The sequence below is a fragment of the Rhinatrema bivittatum genome, chromosome 3 (genome assembly GCF_901001135.1).
Source record: "Rhinatrema bivittatum chromosome 3, aRhiBiv1.1, whole genome shotgun sequence".
In the NCBI taxonomy this organism is placed as follows: domain Eukaryota; kingdom Metazoa; phylum Chordata; class Amphibia; order Gymnophiona; family Rhinatrematidae; genus Rhinatrema; species Rhinatrema bivittatum.
In genome coordinates, this window is record NC_042617.1 from 564,629,411 (window position 1) to 564,645,320 (window position 15,910).

Genomic DNA, 15,910 nt, shown 5'->3' on the forward strand with positions numbered 1-15,910 from the left:
AATCTTGACATGGAGCAGCCAGCTGGGATAGGTTGGTTGAAAAAATGCTGAAACATGATTGATTCTGTTATTTCCTCTTCCAATTCGCAACTGACTCCCCTTCGTCTGGCTTCAAGTCCAAAAAATGCATTGTTTTGCTTCCTTCATAGACTTTTAATGAGACAAAATCATAAGAGCTGAAAATGATTTTTCAGGGGACTATATCCATTCAGTTTGGTTGACTCGAATGGAACTGAAAATTGATTCATTAATTGTGGTTTTCACAGTCATGTCACTTGAATGCACATCCCTACTTTCCACCTCTTTACTTTTTAGAGCATTTTACATATGCTTTATAAATAAAATATTTCAAAATAAAGGTTAATTGGAGGCAGGAGGCAGTAATGGAGACTGAATAACCTGTAATGCCAGATGGTGGGGGAAAAATGAATGAGCACACCTAGTCCTCCTACATTTAGATGTGACGCAATGCCTCCAAGAATTGACTGAACCTCAGCTTTTTCTGGCTAGGCGTTCATGAATAAAACTTCTGCCTGGATGTTTACAGGTGGATGTCAAGCATGTGACCTATTATGCTGTACTGATTGGCTTATTTCACAAAATATATTATTTTATTGGACTTTATAAATGGCTGCTTGAACTAGATATCCATCAGTTGGTATTAGCCATATGATTTACCGAATTGATTGGTTATCAGCCACAACTAAGCCATTATTAATGGACAGAGTTATATAGACTTTATATATTTTTAAAATGTTTTAATTTATAAGCATTTGCCTATTGTTTAACAAATATGGCTTTTTAATTTTTTCAGATCACATCTGATTCGGCAATTTAAAATTTTACTATAGACATTCTCACTTTCTATATTTACAGTGCATTCAAAAATATTCAGAGCCCTTCACTTTTTCCACATTTTGTTACATTAGTCTAAAATAGATAACATACATTTTTTCCTTCCTTAATCTATATACAATACCCCATAATGACAAAACAAAATCAGAAATAGTTGGGCATTCAAGTTGCAAGCTCTTAAGGAGTTTTCTTGGAAAATTTAAATATCAATAAGTTGGTCAGTGGATGTGTTTGTCCAGAAAGAGAGTGAGAGGATGTTTTTCTCCCATTACTGCTCCTTTCCTGGATAATCACATCTATCTACAAAATCTGGTCCCCTATTGATAGTTTCCTTGAGAAATTTAAATAAGATTTTTCAGTCTGAATGCGCAGACATTTCTGATCCAAGCATGGCGTAAATGTGAGATATACTTGCCAAGTTAGATAATATTGTTTTTTTCAAGATGATTGAAAGAGGCATGAATTGACAGTGTTGCATCCATCAGTCCTCGACGGCTTCGCCCCGTTTGCCTCACCTTATTCACGGCTCCTCCCGCTTACCTGGGAAAGATGGCTACCGCAGTGTCATCAAGCCGACCTCTCTGGCATCCCCAGAACAGCTATGGTGCAGCCTCCTGCAATTGCTCCTCCCAGGTACCTACTAGGGTGCGTGCGCACGAGCAACCCACATCTTTGTACCACCCTTGGCGCGAACCTCGAGGGTGTTCCCTCATGTTGACGTCTCGCCATCCGGGTATATTACCATCATCAATTTGCTAGCTCCCGAAGTTAGCAAGGACTCAAATGAATCTGTTCCTGTCTACGCTACTCTGCCGCTTCCGTGCTGCCGCAGGAAGCTCTCTCTGCCCTTCAGGGTACATGCTAACCTGGGTACCCGCTCCTCGGGGGCCCTCTGCTTTATTTCAGGTGCCTTACAACGAACAGGTACTCGCTCCTCGAGGGCCTGCTCTCCCTGCCTCGGTGCCTGTATCTTCTTCAACATACAGCTAACACCTAGTGAGTACTCTAACTCTCAGTCTATCCCATCCACAGTATCTCCTCGCTGGGAGACCTGCTGCGGAACCTCCTGACATCATCAAGGAGAGAAGGGCTCCCTCTGCCGAGGTCCCTGAGACTACAACAACAGACTGCCTCACTACTGCCACCTCTGGTGTAGATCTTCAAACTGTATAATAAAGAACCTTCGTGTGGTTTGTGTGTACAAGTTTAGCCCAGTGCTGTAGCTCCTCACGGGGCTCCTCCTCATGGGCATGGTCATCTCCCACCCAAGGATCCACAAAACACACGTTATCATAACAGACAGTTGCCAGGATAGAAGCCTTGACGATTGGCACTGCTGTTCAAGATTTCAAATTTAAGCTAAATCATGTTAAACGAAGAGGACCACAGAAGGTTACTTTTATATTTCTTACTGGTAACAATGGGACACTAGGATTGTAATGCATAATTCGTGGATTGTTTGTGGGTAGTTTTTACCTGTAGAGTTTGCACCAATTTTATAAGTGAAAGGACACATATAATTTCAGTTTGAACATTATCTTGGCAAAATTACCTGCACACATTTGCACCTAGTAATTTGTGCGAGGAGTTTCTTGGAGAAAAAGCCAAAGAACATGTGTAATTCCAAACCCTTTCTGAGCCTTGCCCTCAAGAACACTTTCTGTCAAGGTGGGTAAAAGTTCTATGTGTGCATTTTTTTCCCAACACATAGAGGGTCATTTTAAACCGGCTTACGTAGGGCTGAAGTCTGTGTGTAGAAAGTATGCAGGGACTTCAAGGCTAATTTTCAAAGTTGACGTGCACACAATTCAGCTTTGAAAATGAGTAGGTACACACATACTACAGCATGACATATATGCACACATTTATGCCTGCTTGGGAGCAGTTGCAAATGTGTGCACGTATATTTACGTGCATAGTTTTGAAAATGTTAATGGTTTCCCTGCTCCAACTTCGCCCTCAGGAACGCCTCTTTTGAGTATGCGTAAAAGTATAAGTCAAATCACTTCTGTACATACTTACATATACAACCCCCAGGTAATTTGAAAAAAAGTTGTTTATGCATTTATTTATTTATTTATTTGGCTTTTTTTTTTTTTTATATACCGACAACCGTTTGCACATCGTATCGGTTTACAATTAACTTGGAAATTATAGGCTGGGCTTTTACATGGAACAGATAACTGCAGGTAAAAACGGAGGAACAAAAACAACCAAAAATACATAAGTTAGAAAAAAAAAATAGAACTTATTTACATAATTACAAAGATAATCAATGGCAAAAACGGGGATTCCAGAATACAATTATATGGTGGGGGTAGAGGACGGGTAGGCCTGTAGGAAGAGCCATGTTTCTTCGGAGTGGATGTCTCAGTGCGCAGATCTGGGGGGAGAGAGTTCCAAAGTGTAGGGCCAGCAAGGGAAAAAGCTCTGTTCAAAGTTGAGATAAGCTTGTAGGGTTTGATAGAGTGGGTGCGGAGAGTTCCTTGAAGGGCTGGACGAGTGGGTCTTGTGGAGGTGCGCGGAAGAAAAGGGGGGCAGAGCCAGTTGAGGTTTTCGTTCATAATACTTTTGTGGATGAGAGTTAGTGTTTTGAAGAGGATACGAGATTGTATTGGTAGCCAATGTAGCTCAATGAGAGTTGGTGTGATGTGGTCTCTTTTCTTAGAGTTTGTAAGTATACGTGCTGCGGCATTTTGTAGGAGTTGCAAGGGTTTAGTGTGCGAGGAGGGGAGGCCAAGGAAGAGAGCATTACTGTAGTCGATTTTGGAAAGAATAATAGACTGAAGTACTGTGCGAAAGTCTGAGAAATGCAGTAGGGGTCTGAGTTTCTTGATAGTTTGTAATTTGAAAAAGCAGTCACTTAGGATAGATTTGATGAAGGGTTTGAAAGTGAGTTGGTTGTCAAGAAGGACACCCAGGTTTCGGGTGTGCGAGTGGAAAGAGGTGGAGGAATAGGAGAGGGGGACAGAGAGTGAAGGGAGTTTAGTGGAAATGATGAGGAGTTCGGTTTTTTTGAGGGTTGAGGGCGAGGTGCATGCCTGTGAGGAGTTGGTTGATGGCAGAGAGGTCAAAGTCCCAGTTTTGGAGAGCGGACTGGAGGGAGTCAGAAAAGGGGAAGAGAATTTGCACATCATCTGCGTAGATGAAGTGTTTGATACCAAGGTTGGTGAGGAGGGTGGTGAGGGGAAGCATGTAAATGTTGAAAAGAGTAGAGGAGAGAGAGGAGCCTTGGGGAACGCCATGGTCAAGATTAATGGCATCAGATTTGTTGTTGTCAGCAAAAACTGTGAAATGGCGATTTTGTAGGTAGGATTTAAACCAGGAGAGTGCGGTGCCAGTAATACCAATATTACTGAGGATGTTGATAAGGATAGTGTGGTTAACTGTGTCGAATGCCGCGGAGATGTCTAACATAGCAAGAAGATAAGAAGTACCTGTATCAGATCCTTTGATTATGGTGTCAGTCAGTGAAAGTAGTAAGGTCTCAGTGCTAAGATGTTTTCGGAAACCATATTGCGTGGAGGGTAGAATGTTGTGTTGTTCAAGGTAATCAGAGAGGAGAGTGTTAACAAGTTTTTCTAGAATTTTAGCTAGGAAGGGGAGATTGGAAATGGGTCTGAAATTAGAGAGGGTGAAGGGGTCAAGATTAGGTTTTTTGAGGATGGGTTTCACTACTGCTAGTTTGAGCATGTTGGGTACCATACCATGTACCAAAGAGCAGTTGAAGATGTCAGAGAGAGGTTTGGAAATAGTTTTAGGAATAGAAAGGAGAAGTTTGGACAGGATGGTTTCAGAGGGATGGGAGGAGGGTTTCATCTTTCTCAGGATATTTTCTATTTCTAGGGTGGAGGGTGGATCAATGGTAGACAGTGAAGCTGATAAGTTGAAGGAGGGCAGGGCAAGGTTGTTGGAGTAAAGAACAAATTGTGCGGTGAGGGAGGAGACTTTGTTTTTAAAGAAGTGTGCCAGTTCATTGCAGCGATTCTTAGAGGAGGTAGGTTGGGGTTGTATAGGGGAGGAGTTGGTGAGGCCGGTGATCAGTGAAAAAAGAGCCTTGGGGTTGTATTGGAAACCATGTATCTTTTTAGAGTAGTATTCTCTTTTAGTGATATTGATGGTATTCCTGTATTCATGCATGAGTTGATAGTAAGTTGTTTTGGTTGCTGGGGATGGGTATTTGCGCCAACGCCTTTCTGCAGTTCTAAGACGGGATTTGAGATTCTTGAGTTCAGGAGAGAACCAGGGTTTTTTGTTTGGGTGGGCTGGTTTGATGGTTTTTGTTACCAAAGGGCAGTATTTGTTGGCGATGTTGAGAGTGAGGTCGATCCAAGAGACAAAGGAATTGGCTGGTGAGGAGAGGTCAAGTTGGTTAGAGATGTTTGAGCATGCTTGTGAAAGGGTGTCTGAGGCACTTAATTTGCAGTATTTGATGGATCGGGGGAGGGTTGAGGTGGTGGTGGTTGGAGGCGGAAGTGCGAGGGTGGTTTGGATAATGGACTGATCAGACCATGGTACCGCAAGACAAAATGGAGAATTGACAGTTTGGATGGGGGAGTTGGTAAAAATGAGATCTAGGGTATGGCCAGCTTTGTGAGTGGGGGAGTGAATGATTTGATTAAAGCCCATGGCTTCAAGGGAGGAGATGAAAGCTTCGCATGCTGGGGATTGGGGGTTGGCATCTACATGTAGGTTGAAGTCTCCAAGGAGGATCGTAGGAAGGTCTGGGGAGACAGAGTTGGCAAAGAATTCAATAAGTGGAGAGGAGTCTTTCTCTAGTAGACCAGGGTGGGGTGTAGATGAGACAGATTTGTAGGGCTTTTGATTTGAAGAAACCAATTTTGTACTGGTTAGGGAGGTTGCATTTTTGGGATACCAGCTTAAATTCCTTCTTTGCAGCCAGGAGTAAGCCACCTCCTCTTTTCTTGTTATGGGGTAACGAGAAAAAGTCGTATATGTTGGTGGGAAGCTGATTTATAAGAGGAGTGTCATGGTGCTTGAACCAAGTTTCTGTTATGGCGCAGATTTCTGGGTTGGAGTCAGTCAGGAGGTCGTGGAGAAGATGTGTTTTTTTTTAAGGGATTGGGCATTGAGTAAGAGTACTGTTATTAGGGAGAGGCCCAGGAATTGGGTTAGGGGGGAAATTGTAATAGGGATAAGCCTTCTTTGGAGGTGTGTTGGGGTAAAGGGTACAAATGGGGACAGATTGGAGATGTATCTACGCTGAAGGGGTGGAGGGCAGTTGCAGATGAAGGGTGGCATGGTTGGAGGTTGGGGGCAATAGATAAGGAGGAGGAGTGAGTGGCCAGAAATGTCTATCCAAGGGGGGTGGAGTAGGGGAGGGAGTGTAAGGTGGAGGTATATCAGTGCAGAGAAAAACAATATGTTGTAAATGTAAAGAAGCAAGGCACTTAAAAGACGCACGAAGGGGCGCACAAAGGGGCAGGCCCCTTTGGCGCGCGACGCCGGGAGGAGTGAAGAAATTTAAAGTTCCTTGGGGTGCCCGCAGATTATGTCGGCCCGGAGCCCGATTGGCCGCAGCGAGGAGGAACGAAGACTGGAGGACGGCCCGAAGAAGCGTGGGGCCTGAGGGACCAGCCTCGTGGTCGGCGGGGGAGCCCGTGAGGGGTAAGAGCAAATTTAAAGGCCTTACCCCAACGGGCTTTCAGCGCCGATCGCACAGGCCTGCAGCAACCCCGTCGACAGCCGGAGCAGAAGAAGGAGCCGCCGGGAGGAGTGGAGAAATTTAAAGTTCCTTGGGGTGCCCGCAGATGACGTCAGCCCAGCGTCGACGTCATCTGCATGACAGTGCTTTTGAAAATTACCTCCATAGGGTAGATTATTACTCCATAGTTTAAAAAATGCCCATTTCTTCAGGTAAAGCATTCTTTTACCCTTGGAAATGGAATCGAAAATAACTCAGAAGACTATTTTACCTGTTCATTATGAATAGCATCACTTGTTTGGTCAATGATCAATTTGAAAGAGCTTAAGTTTTGGATGCATTAACCAGTACCTTTCTACTCCAACAGCAAATGCCATAGACAGAAATAGGACTTGATGTAAAGACACAAAATTATAGTTCCAATGTATAAAAAGTACTGTAAGTATATCTGTTGGGAGTCTTGGAGTGAAGAGGGGAAAGAAGAGGATAAAAGGTATTTTAAAACCTTGCTGGTGAGAAACACCTTTGAAACATCATTATCTAGCTTTTCCGTTAATGCTACAGTACCAAAGCTGAATATTTTGGATGCATATGGCACATGCTGAACTCTCACGATCGCAAGTTGATCAAAGGATGGAGGAATTTCCAAAAATGTGATATTTCAAATGCTATGCATTGATCCTTTCTTTCTCAGACTGAAAACCAAGATATACAGTAAGTAATAGATATCTGCAGCATATTTTCTTGTCATCTGGTGTTCCTTTTACTCTTCCCAGCATTCTTTGATGACAATTATCGATGGTAACTGGAGTAATAACCAGTTATTTGGGAATCACATCTGATCTTCAGCCTCCACTTGCAAGTTCTGAAGATGTTGAGGCGACAACGACGACCACAGACACAAGAAATGAATGTAATATGACCTTACTCTCACCCTATCAGATGTTTAGGGAAATGGAGTAGGAGTGAGGGGAGGATACAAAAGTGGAAACAGTATGCATCTCCATTAGACAGTAATATCAAGGGTATTATTACTCTCCCTGCAATTAGAGAAACTTGACATCATCAATTGGGATTTGAAGCCTATTGAGTCGCTAATCAATTCAACAATGATACATTTAATAACAAGTAGTATAATGATTGAAATCTCTCTCTTGGTAAAATCTCACTCCTCTATGGAATGTGTGAGAAAGCAGTTCACACTGCAGTATTTTATCTTTTAAGGAATCAGAATGCAGGCAGCATTTTCAGGATAAAGCTTGATCATCACTCATCCTCGTATTTTGTTCTAGAACAGTGGTACGAAGCCCATCCAATAGCTCTGGTTTTCAGAACATTCACCATGAATAGAAACATGCTTTATGGGACTGGGTCAGGAAACGTTAGTCTAGAATAATTCAACACATGCCACAGTGAGAAAAAAACATTTTTCAAACTTTCACAGTTTATTATCTGCTGCATGATTTGAGCACAAGACTCATAGTTTTTGCATGGAGGGTCACGTGATCTTGGATGTTTCTTGCCACTAACCAAAACCCTCCGGTGTTACTACATACTCAAGCCACACACAACAACAAGAATCTGGGATAGAGGCATGTATACTGAAATGGACCATGATCCCGATTTATCAAAGGATAAAATATGCAGTTTAATATCTGGTCATAAGCCAGGCCAGGACACCTTTTTTCATCTCCTTTTTAAACAATCCACTTAATTACTTCCTGATCTATACAACCTGAAATTGCCCCTCTTCCCCCGAAAAAAATCCCCCATCCCTAAAAGAAAGGAATTCCACAGTGCTAGAGTTTGAAAACACTGAACTTTGAAAAAGGCATAAAAATACAATACACGTCACTCATGTAGCTGTATATTTATTTCTTTTTTAAAGAACACTCCTTAATGTATTGTAATTCAATATACAAACTTGGTTTCACAGAATTATAATCCACTAAATAGCACAAAGATAATCCATCTCTATTACGGTCAGATGTGTTTGTCACCTTCTTTTTTTTAAAGACACTCCAGTACAGTTACGTGGTGACCTAGTGTCCAACCGAGAGTTACATAAAATTGTACCAGTGATGCACTTGTACATATTTACATGGGGTGGAATGTTTCCCATATATTTTAACTGAGTATACAGATCAACATGTTCACATAAGACCAAATACTTTTAATATATTTATAACTGTTTTATAAAGCTTTGAAAAAACCCATCACAATATAGCACACTGTTTTACATTTAATGCTTTACGGTACAATCATTTTAAAATCACGACCAGCACTTAAGTTATAATCAATCCAGCAAACAAGAGACAAAAAAAACTATAAGAATTAAGGACTGATACATCCTTAATCTCTTTTTCTTTCTTTCTTACTTCCTTTCTCTTTCTTTCTCTTTCTTTCAACTAATGCATAAGTGCAGAATAAGAGATAAGGTACTCTAGTTAAATATCTTGTTTACACTATACATTTTTTTCTTTTTGTTCTAAATTATGCAACAGTAAACCCCATGCTTCACATAGAAAAGAAATCCACAACTTTAAGGGAAAAAAAAAAACCATGTACAATTTATGAAACAAAGTAAATAAATATTAGTATTACAGAATCATTAGCTGTACATAAAAGCTGTTCAGTTGTAATCATATAAAAATATCTTAGTGCAACCTCACATATATATTGATGCTATTTTGCTTTACATCATTTAGACCCAAGTGTCCAAAAAAAGGGAGGGGAAGGGGAAGAATTACATTTATTACAAAGCAGATACACAAATTCTAAAATATTTACAAATTACTGCTAAAAAATGCTTATAAGAATATAAGCAAAGTAAAGAAAAGGCACAAACATCTGTACAATTTAAAAGTACCAGACCTAATAAGATAATTTCGGATTTCATTTTGGTCAGGCTCATGACGTGTTGTACCTATTTCTCTTCTGCTATGACAAAAGTAAACTGATGTATAGCAAACTGATGGATCTCGAGCACGGGCATGCTATAAACCTTGTATCTTTCTACCTTCAGGGAGGAAAAAAGAAAACCCACGGTAAAGTCTAAATACCATTTCGATCAATGCCTTTTACTCTTCTCCAGTGCTGGATCTTTTCCTTCTTGTGTGCCCGCGTACGGATCTTTCCCACCATGAAGGCCTAACTGTTTGACTTCCGCGCTCTGGCTGTGAAACGCAGAACGCGTCGGTGCAGTCTGTGGTGTACCGAAGCTGTCTCTTTCGCCGTGCAAGTCAGGTTGGGTGGCTGAGACACAGGCGAGCTGCTGGCCCGGCTCAGATCCACTAAAGTGCCTAATGCTAAGCTGCGCACTTTCCAAAGGTTTTGGATGCGTCCCGGGGGCCCGAGAGAGCTGGTCCGTCCCGAGAGAGGCGGCCTCCTCCGTGGCAATTCTGAGGGAGGCGATGGCTTTTGTGCAAGTCTGTATGTTTTCCTCCTGCTCTCTTTCTACAGGGTGCGGGCTGCCCTCGGACGTGCTTTGTCTCAGGGATAATGACGGAGAGGGTGAAGCTCCAGAGGAAGCGTCCCGGGATGTGGCATGGGGAGGGGTGTGTTTCTCCTGGTGCTTCGAAACGGTGGGGCTCTCCCTCACGAAGGTTTCCGAAGCCATACTTTGCTTTTCTTCAGAGCCTTTGGCTTGCAGGGGCATGGAAGGCTGAGGACCTAAACCGGGCAGGGCTGCTGGCACGGAGTGGACCATCTGAATGCCACCGATGGGAATCATGGGAACGGGTGCTCGTACTTGTTGCTGGGAGTGCAGGGGAAGGTGGCTGAAGACGTAGTCATTATAACCTTCTGGGAGGTGGTTAGGACCTTGATATTCAGGGACCCCATCTTTTTCTCCGTAAGGGCTGAAGTAAGGAACTTGAGGCAAGCCTTTTCTTAAATTCTGAAAGCAGAAACAATAGTAAAAACTAAATGCAGATAACATCACTCGCCATGGAGACGCCTCACCAATTCAACTACTATCTCTATCATTCTGTTACCCAATAAGACTGCGGCCGAAGAAATAAATGTTGTGTCTAATAGCAATGTAAGTAGCATGTGACGAAGGTGCACAAGCAGATAGGTCAAAAAAATACTGAGGAAAATCACAGCTATAAAGGCAGGATCTGATGCATCTTTAAGAATATTGGTGGTGAGGATAACTCTCAAACAAATACGTGCGGCACCATTTATATGCATTCATGACTGAGAGCAGAACTACATAAGTATTTTATATCCTGCTTGTATGACATACGCGCATTTGATAAAATATGCATATCTCTACCCTGCAACATATGCATGTATGGAGGCTTAAATACGAATACATGCAATGCATTGAAGCTACATATATAATCAATGCTTTAAACGTGTATACTTTTCCTACCTATCGTAAAACTGAACGTGCAAAAGAAAAGTAGGACTTATGTATGTCTCGATTTACATATTAAATTGGCCAATTTTAAAACATGGGTAAATAAATTAAATTAACCAGTTTACCAATTATGCCACCCATTCACCCAATTCTTCTCCACGTCATCAAGACCTTCCTGATTCTTCAGCCTGAACTCCTCCCAATTCACCCAGACCTCCCACCCAGTCAGTACAACACCATAAACACATTTAATATCGCTTAGGCCAGATAATTAGCAGTTGTAAAAATACACGAGTATGGGGGTCATTTATCAAAGTGCTATATGGTGTTTTTGCATGTGTTAAGGTGTTTTCGCATGCAAAAAATGCCTTTAATGCATGCGAAAATGCCATTCTAATGCGTGCAAAAGCACTATAACGCATGGTGCGATGCAAATGAGAAAAGGGGGAGGATATTGGGGCAGGATTTTTGGCCAAGTGGGCTGTGCTCACAGTTTTGCAAAGCCATATCGCACGGTTTAGGTATTAGTGTAGGGGTTAGGGGCCACTCTGACATTCAAAGTGAGACGTACGAACAGAACAGTGGTCTCTTGTGAAGATTTGATGACCTTCGGAGTGAGGAAACTCACCCAAAGATGAGATTTGTGCAATGTTCTCTCAACCTAGCTTGATGTTACCCAGGTAGAGAGTCCATCAAGCTAGGTTGAAAGATCATTGCACAAATCTCATCTTTGGGTGAGTTTCCTCACTCCGAAGGTCATCAAATCTTCACAAGAGACCACTGTTCTGTTCGTATGTCTCACTCTGAATGTCAAAGTGGCCCCTAATCCCTAACACTTAATACCTAAACCTCACCTCGAGTTACTAGGTGGCCTCCCATAGAGATATAAATACTTATCTAGTGTGAGGGCATTATGGTTAGGCTCTCTCTCTCTCAAAACTAACATTTCTGGCACTTATCAAAAAAGTGATTGCGATCACAATTTGCGCTAAGATAGCGCTTCGCATAGGTATTAGCGCAAATTGCGATAAACTGCCAATTACCATAAAACACATCCCTTTTCCTATCGCATGCGATATTTAGTGCATTTTGATAAATCCTGGCCTAAGTTAGCAAATGCACACATGTGTCTTTTAAAATAGCAACTTATGCAAGTGCTGGCTCTATCTGGGATGCCCCTAGATTGTTCTTTTTTTAAATGTGTATGTGTGCACATCAAAGTGTAAATATGTATTTTTTTCTTTTATAAAATACAGACTGTGAGGTGAATTTTCAAAAGATGCACATGCAAAATCGGGACCGTGAGTAAATATGCGTATGTAAAAAAGGGGTGGGCCAGGGGCATTCCAGGGAGGGGAAACGTAGGAAAGTAGATGCCAAAGAATGCCTTTTTCAATATCTTTAATGCCTGGAGACATATGAAAACGATAAAACCGCCCGACTCAGGCCGAGTTTCACCACTTCCTAGTGGTTGCCTCAGGGGCTTATGAGACAAAAATACATATATAAATAATGAATAATTTGAAATCATAAATAAATAAAAATATATATAAAAAATGTGAAATAATGGCATAAAATCAATAACATATGAAATAAATAAATAAATAAATAAATAAATAAAACCAGAATCAAAGACCTCACATAAAAAAGTGAATATGAAACAAGGAAGGAACAAAAAGACATATCATTAAACCATGCAACTTAAATGTGGGAGCATATAGGCAACATCAATCTCGCAGTTTTTACATCCATGAGCATGTGTGTGTGCATATGTACTTGTATTAGATAATCTGCACATATCATATATAGAAACATAGAAACATAGAAATGACGGCAGAAGAAGACCAAATGGCCCATCTAGTCTGCCCAGCAAGCTTCACACATTTTTTCTCTCATACTTATCTGTTTTGCTTAGCTCTTGGTTCTATTTCCCTTCCACCCCCACCTTTAATGTAGAGAGCAGTGATGGAGCTGCAGCCAAGTGAAATATCTAGCTTGATTCGTTAGGGGTAGTAGCCGCCGCAATAAGCAAGCTGCACCCATGCTTATTTGTTTTACCCAGACTATGTTATTAGCCCTTATTGGTTGTTTTTCTTCTCCCCTGCCGTTGAAGCAGGGAGCTATGCTGGATATGCGTGACGTATAAGTCTTCTCCCATGCCGTTGAAGCAGAGAGCCATGCTGGATGTGCATCGAAAGTGAAGTATCAGGCACATTTGGTTTGGGGTAGTAACCGCCGTAACAAGCCAGCTACTCCCCGCTTTGTGAGTGCGAACCCTCTTTTCTTCTCCCCTGCCGTTGAAGCAGAGAGCTCTGCTGGATTGGGAACAGATCATAAAATACATGCGTTTATGGGTGCATGCGAGAAGTTTTGAAAGTTATCCTTCCTATGAGTAGAGGCTAGTTATGCATGTATATACTAATATTTAAAATAGGCCCGGCGCGCGTAAGACAGGTTACACGCGTAACCTTTTGAAAATCTGGCCCTAAGTCTGTCTCCAGTTCATCAAGACCTTAGTACTTCACTCTGAACTCCTCACAGTTCACCCAGACCTCCTATCCAATTAACATGTGTAAAATTGCACAAATAAGTTTACAAATATACATGCATAAACCTCTTACAATATAGCAACCTGCACACTTAACTCTTGGGTCCTGCCCCTGAATGCCCCCTTTTTTTTGGTGCATTAATAAATGTGTGTGCAAGACTGAAAATATGTTCATACTTTCGATGCTTTTAAAATAACATGTATGCGAGTGCAAGCTACTTACGTGCGTATATGCTAATTTTGCACACATAAATATTTGGTAAATTCACCCCATACTGTCCATCCCACAGCTGTTGTGGGTTAAGGCGAAATGAAAGAGAGGGAAACAACAGGCATTGTCAAAAAAGGCACCATCTGCGAATATATCAGAGTATAAATGTTTTTATACTTACTGTATGTCCCAGTGATAATGACTCAGACTGTAAATAGTGAATCATAGGTAAACTTGGAATATGGTATGACACCCTTCTAGGTGATGCTGCTCTAATTGTTGCCATATATCTTCTTTCTCGTCTCGGAGACAGGTCTCGTCTAGCAGACATATCCTTTCCAGGTGACACTGGCCTCCTTGGTGACAAATGACGTCTCGGTGACACATCTCTTCTTGGGGATAATTCTCTTCTTAACGCAGCTTCCTTTCTGGGGGAAAGGTGCCTCATGGGTGAAATATCTCTCCTTGGTGATAAATGCCGTCTGGGTGACAAATCCCCTCTGGGCATCAGATAGCTCTTTGGTGAATTATCCCTACATGGTGAGGAATCATACCCTGGTGAAGATTGCTGACTGGAGGATGAGAAATCACGAGGAGATGAACTGGGTTCTGAGGAAAGCATGTAGTCTTCATCCATGCAGCTTGGTATGTCCAACCTATCTTTCTCATGTTCCAAATCTGTATACTTGCTATGAAAAAGCCTTTGATATTCCATCATCTGTGCATCTCCACATGAGTCGCTTGGTGTCATAAGTGAAGTAACCTGAATACTGGGCAAAGTAGCCAAATAACTAATTAGTGAGGCATGTCCCACTGAGACAGAGATCTCAGGTGAAGCCCTGTGAGACATTGCAGCAGTCACAGATAGTGAAGAGAGTCTAGGTGGCTGAGGGCTGGTGCTCCTTGATCTTGTTTTTGGTGTTGAATCTCCTTGGTGTTCATCAAAATCATCCTCGTCATCATCCTCATCGTCATTGTCATCTCCATCCTCACCATCTGACTCCTCAGCATCAGAAAACTGGTGATCTGTTGATATGCCTCTCATGCTACACTTTCCTTCCTTGTGTGGATCTTCAATGTTTTCTGAAACAGTTATAAGCAAGTCAGTAAAAAGCAATGAAGAAAACAGCACATACAATTTAAGAAGGAGGAGCATTCTGGGGTGCAAAACCTGTCAAAAATTCTGTGCACAAATACTTTTGTGTGGGTATATTTCCAGGGCTAAACTCCTGCAGTTAATTAGACTATAGAAGTTTCAAATGAATTGTCCAAGTCATGGTGAGGTCCATATTCAACATGGTGGCTGAATATGTGCCCGGGATCAGTGGCTAGCACTTAACCGGATAATTACATATCTGGCAGGACGAGGGTGTAACTGGGAGGAGCTGAGTTAGCCAGATAACTCTCATATTCAGGTAAGTCTGGTCATCCCTTAGACCTGAACTAAAGTTAGCCAGATAGATTTATCTGGCTAACCTTAGGATAGCTGGGTATATTCAGTAGTGTGGACGTGCTGCTTAATCAGTGTTCCCTCTAAGGATTGGGTTGCTGTATGCATAAATGTTTGCTTGTGAGCAAACAGTTCTGGTTACACTACCCTGTGAGCACTACTTTCTTTGATGCAAAAAGTCTATCAGTTTTATGCTTATAGCAAACCAGTCCTTAGAGGGAACATTGACTAAGTCCACCCCTTAAAATAACTGCCTAATCTAAAAATGTGTATGAAAAAAATATTTTCTGCAAGAATATTCAAAACCGCTTTCTGTATGCAAATGAAATTAATAAAAAGCAAACTTCTGTTTAAAATAGAAATGAGAAAGAGATGACCATAATGCTATAAAAGTGGGTAATAAGTACCAGCATTTTCACAGTAAGAATTAAAGTTACACAAGAACTGGACCTTTAAATACAGATAGAGCCTCTCCAAATACAGAACAGAACAACCATAAAGAATAAACAGGCTTTCACACACACATGCAGAATACATACACAACACATACACAGGCTCACACACACACACACACATACAGATACTCATACTGACCCACACAGGCATGTAGGCTCTCTCACATACAAAAACATGCACAAAGGTTCACACACACACATAGGCTCTTACACACACACACATATATACAGGCACACACAAGGACTCTCACACAGACACACACATGCACACAGACACACACATGCACACAAGCAATCACACAGACACACACAGGCTCTCTCTCTCACACACACACACACACACACACAGCCTCATCTTCT

General features: G+C 41.7%; 1 protein-coding gene across 2 annotated transcripts in view; it reads right to left on the reverse strand.

Moving 5' to 3' along the window:
* Positions 1–8,375: 8,375 nt before the first annotated feature.
* The window catches only part of HIVEP2 (human immunodeficiency virus type I enhancer binding protein 2), a 309,581-nt gene continuing 302,046 nt past the window's right edge, over positions 8,376–15,910 (reverse strand). Inside the window, exons 8-9 of one of the 2 annotated variants that reach the window (XM_029596510.1) lie at positions 13,827–14,728; positions 8,376–10,418 (exon numbers count right to left, since the gene is read on the reverse strand). In XM_029596510.1, the coding sequence (XP_029452370.1) occupies positions 9,591–10,418; positions 13,827–14,728 (1,730 nt within the window). In that variant the 3' untranslated portion in view covers positions 8,376–9,590. The remainder of the gene's footprint in view (positions 10,419–13,826; positions 14,729–15,910) is intronic. The other variant, XM_029596509.1, reaches the window with a different exon arrangement.